Source organism: Alligator sinensis, unplaced genomic scaffold, assembly GCF_000455745.1.
Source record: "Alligator sinensis unplaced genomic scaffold, ASM45574v1 scaffold469_1, whole genome shotgun sequence".
In the NCBI taxonomy this organism is placed as follows: Eukaryota; Metazoa; Chordata; order Crocodylia; family Alligatoridae; genus Alligator; species Alligator sinensis.
The window spans coordinates 974,368-977,866 of NW_005841934.1; the positions used below are offsets into that span (position 1 = coordinate 974,368).

The window sequence follows — 3,499 nt, forward strand, 5'->3', positions numbered from 1 at the left end:
GTCAGAAGAGGGAAGAAGCACATGGTTTTGAATCAGGAAACAAACAGCAGCATGGAGCAAACAGAGAGGACCATGCAGTTGTGGAAGTACTAGACTGGAACTGAGAGGCCATTTCCATTTGGGTCACAGGCCTCCACAGGGCCTTGGGACCAGATCACAAAGAAACCTGGCTTGGCTTTGCTGAGGATGCTGATACCCATCTCACAGATGCCTGTAGTCTGGCATCTACGTCCCCCTACACCATGCATGGAGACATCAAGGTACAGCAGAATAAGAAAAGTTAAAACAAGCAGGGAGCCACTCATGCTGGCCTTTAAGAAATGCCCTCGATAGAGTGGGATTTAGACTCCTAACTCTGTGTGGGATACACAGCCCAGAGTTCTGTCCTCGAGCTAGGTGCAAAACCCTCTCTGTCAGAAACCAACCACGGACACTTCTCTCTGAACATGCAGCCAAAGGAGGAGGAAGTGGTGCCTGCCTCTCCACACTTGTATGAGTCTAGTGGTTAGATCTCTCACCCATCATGTGTGAGAACAGCACACACCCCCAGGAGCACACCATAACTATGAGACTACAGCCCATTCAGCGGTGGGGATGGCTCTCAATCTCCCTATCAAAGTCATTCCATTTTGCAGAAATTCATTGTGCAACAGAGCGCACAACAGAGTTAACATGACAGGGTGGCCTACTGATCAGGGTGCTCACCCAGATTGGAGAGATCTGCACCATTACTGGCCTCTGTACTGCTAGGTGAGCTCCTAGTCGCAAGTCTGCCAGGACTTTCAGCCTAGTTCGCTCTCTGGTCCCAAAATCTTTTACGCAAGTTAAAACGACTTGAAGACAAGGTTAAATTTGCCTGAATTTTCCTCGAGTCCTTTTGCCAATGTGGCGCACTGTGCCTCAGTAGCTTATCTGTAAAATGGGTAAAATATCTGCCCCCCCACGTAAGGCATCACGAGGATAAACTTACAAACATGATTGCAAGATATGACAATACTATGGTAACAGAGAGTCAGACGTGCAATAGATTGGACAGAATATATATATTTGTCACACCTAAATTCTTCAGCAGTATGTTTGTAAAAGCCCAACTGCTTATAGAAATGCTCAAACTTGATGGTACATAACCCCTTAGCCAGGGAAAATTTTTAGTTGTAAGATTCTCTAGGTCTGCTTTTCAGATCAAAACACAGACACTTCTTGTTGTCTCTCACTTTCACTGACATTCATGCATAAGTGGCACTTGTTTTGTTTTGTCAACGGAGCTCTTTTTACACCAGGTAATATGTTATAACCCCATGAAATATTGGGTTAAAATTTAATTACCAAGGTAAAGGGCTGAAAAGAAACAGAAAAGTTTTGAAATCTTGACAGAATAAGCTATTTTTGGCTTCAGCTCTGAAAGTGTTTTATGATTCCCTTCAAAGTTAGGCTCTACGCTGGCAAGTTATTCAGGTGGTTGGAATCACTGGGAAGAGGCCCAGTCTCAAGGCCCAGCTCAGGCAAAACGAGTTAAATGACTGCACCCCAAGTAAAAGAAGATTCTCCTGTGCCCCGAAGGTAACCTCAAAAAATCTGGAAACTTTGCATTTTACAAACCCGGTCAGGAGCAAGAGGCGTGAAAGTCGGACATAACTGAGGGAATCCTCACACACGTCATGTGCGTGATGTGAGCCTTGTTCCGTGTTTGTTGCAATAGGTATAATTAAAATTGCTATTTGAATCACTTAGTCATTCAGAAAAAAAACAAAGTACTGCACACAAATATCAGGCCTGTATAGGAGGATAACTAAAAAGCAACATTTCAAGAAGTGCATAGCCTGTACATATTGCTCAGATGATAAAAATATCCCAGTGGGTTTGACTAGCAGAATTGTTCTCTGTAAAGCCTGCTGTTTTTGCCCTCTCTGAGGTGTGAGATTTGCAACAGTTGCTTTCACCAGTTTCACTAATACTCAGAGCTTGGCTATGAACATCTGCCAGGGATGGGGTGAGATGTGTTTGATCCTTTCTAGAAGATCCGGAGCTTCCTTCCAGTCCTACATCTCTGTGACTTTAGTCCCACTGCCAGCTACCTCTACCTCTGGCTTTTCAACAATGTCATAAACTACTCAGAGCAGGCCTAACCGATACAAAATTTAAGAGACACACAGCACACTTCTGGAAGGATGTTCTTGGCAGGGAGACGAATCAGAGTTAGCAAGATTAGGAAACCCTTCGAAAATTTTTCTGCCTTTGAATGGAGGCAACCATGCAAATGCCAAAGCCAGACTAATTGCTGTTTTTTGCCCTAATACAAAATTACTGACAATTAATGAGATTCATCACCTGTTGTCTGCAGCTTTAAATAACATTTCCACTTTCAATGTCAAAGCTGGTTTACCACAGTTTTGGTGTTAGCTGTCATTTGGCTTCTCCTACTAGGCACACTAAAAAATAACCCCAAAACACTGACTTGACTAGGGAAAAAGGCAGATCAATGCACTACTACTGAAACAACTCAGATCAACTCAGACTTTGAGGACAGGAAGATGTCCTAGGATGGTGGGCACCGCTCTCATAAATATATGGGCCTCATCAAAAAGGTTTAAGGCCTACCCAAAAAAAAAAAAAAAAAAGGTCTGAACAATACTACAAGATTTACCCCTGTGCTTCTGAGTAAATTTCTATTTAGTTGCAGCTCCATCTGCTATTCGGGGGCTACAAACTCCCGGTGCTTGAAGACCCGGCGTTTTTTCGCACGTTCCAAGAACCCAACTACACGCAGCGAAGCCCCTCTGTACACGTTGGTGCTTAAGATTCGCACTCACCTTCTCTGCAAAGTCGCATCGCTTCTCGGTTTTTCCCGTACTCCTTGAAACTTTCTTCCACAGCGGTTCCTAAACAAACGGACCAACAGCGAGACGTCAGTTTACACGAGGGCCCACCAGCACGTGTGCAAAACTGCTGCGCCGCCCCCAGGCAAGTGAGGCGAGTGCAAAGTGCTTGCACACTCACGGGTATACGCACACGCGCACGCTTCTCCTACATCCGCTCTCATAAACATGTAGATAGGAGGTGTGTGGGAGAGATGGGGAGACCCTCCAAGTACACCCCAGGAAGGATCATGCCTGCTCACAGGGAGTGCCCCCAACCCCAAGAAGCCAAAATCTGGAGAGGAGGTACCTGTCCCTGGGTCTCGTGAGCCGGATTACAGACGGGGAAGGGAGGAGATGGCACCCTGTGACTCTGACACCCTCCAAGGAGCTGGGAGAAGTGGGGGGGTAAAGAGAGCCCGGCCTGGCCCGGTCCCCAGCACCCCCGCGAGCGCAGGGCAAGGGGTGCCGCGGCTCTGGGGGCCCCGGCACACACGCCTCCCTCCGCCGGGATCGCGGGCGCGGCGCGGCGCTCACCGTCGTTCCCGTGAAGTTTCGCAGAGTCCACCCAGTGGCTCCAGGGCTGCCCCAGCATCGCCTCGGGGCTGGGCAGGGACCTGCGCTCCCCGACGGTCGCCATTGCC

General features: G+C 47.7%; 1 protein-coding gene across 2 annotated transcripts in view; it reads right to left on the minus strand.

Moving 5' to 3' along the window:
- Positions 1–3,495, minus strand: part of ATXN7 (ataxin 7) — a 73,326-nt gene extending 69,831 nt beyond the window's left edge. Inside the window, exons 1-2 of one of the 2 annotated variants that reach the window (XM_025198997.1) lie at positions 3,393–3,495; positions 2,811–2,879 (exon numbers count right to left, since the gene is read on the minus strand). In XM_025198997.1, coding sequence (XP_025054782.1) covers positions 2,811–2,879; positions 3,393–3,495 — 172 coding nt within the window. The remainder of the gene's footprint in view (positions 1–2,810; positions 2,880–3,392) is intronic. The other variant, XM_006019601.3, reaches the window with a different exon arrangement.
- Between the last annotated feature and the right edge of the window lie 4 nt (positions 3,496–3,499).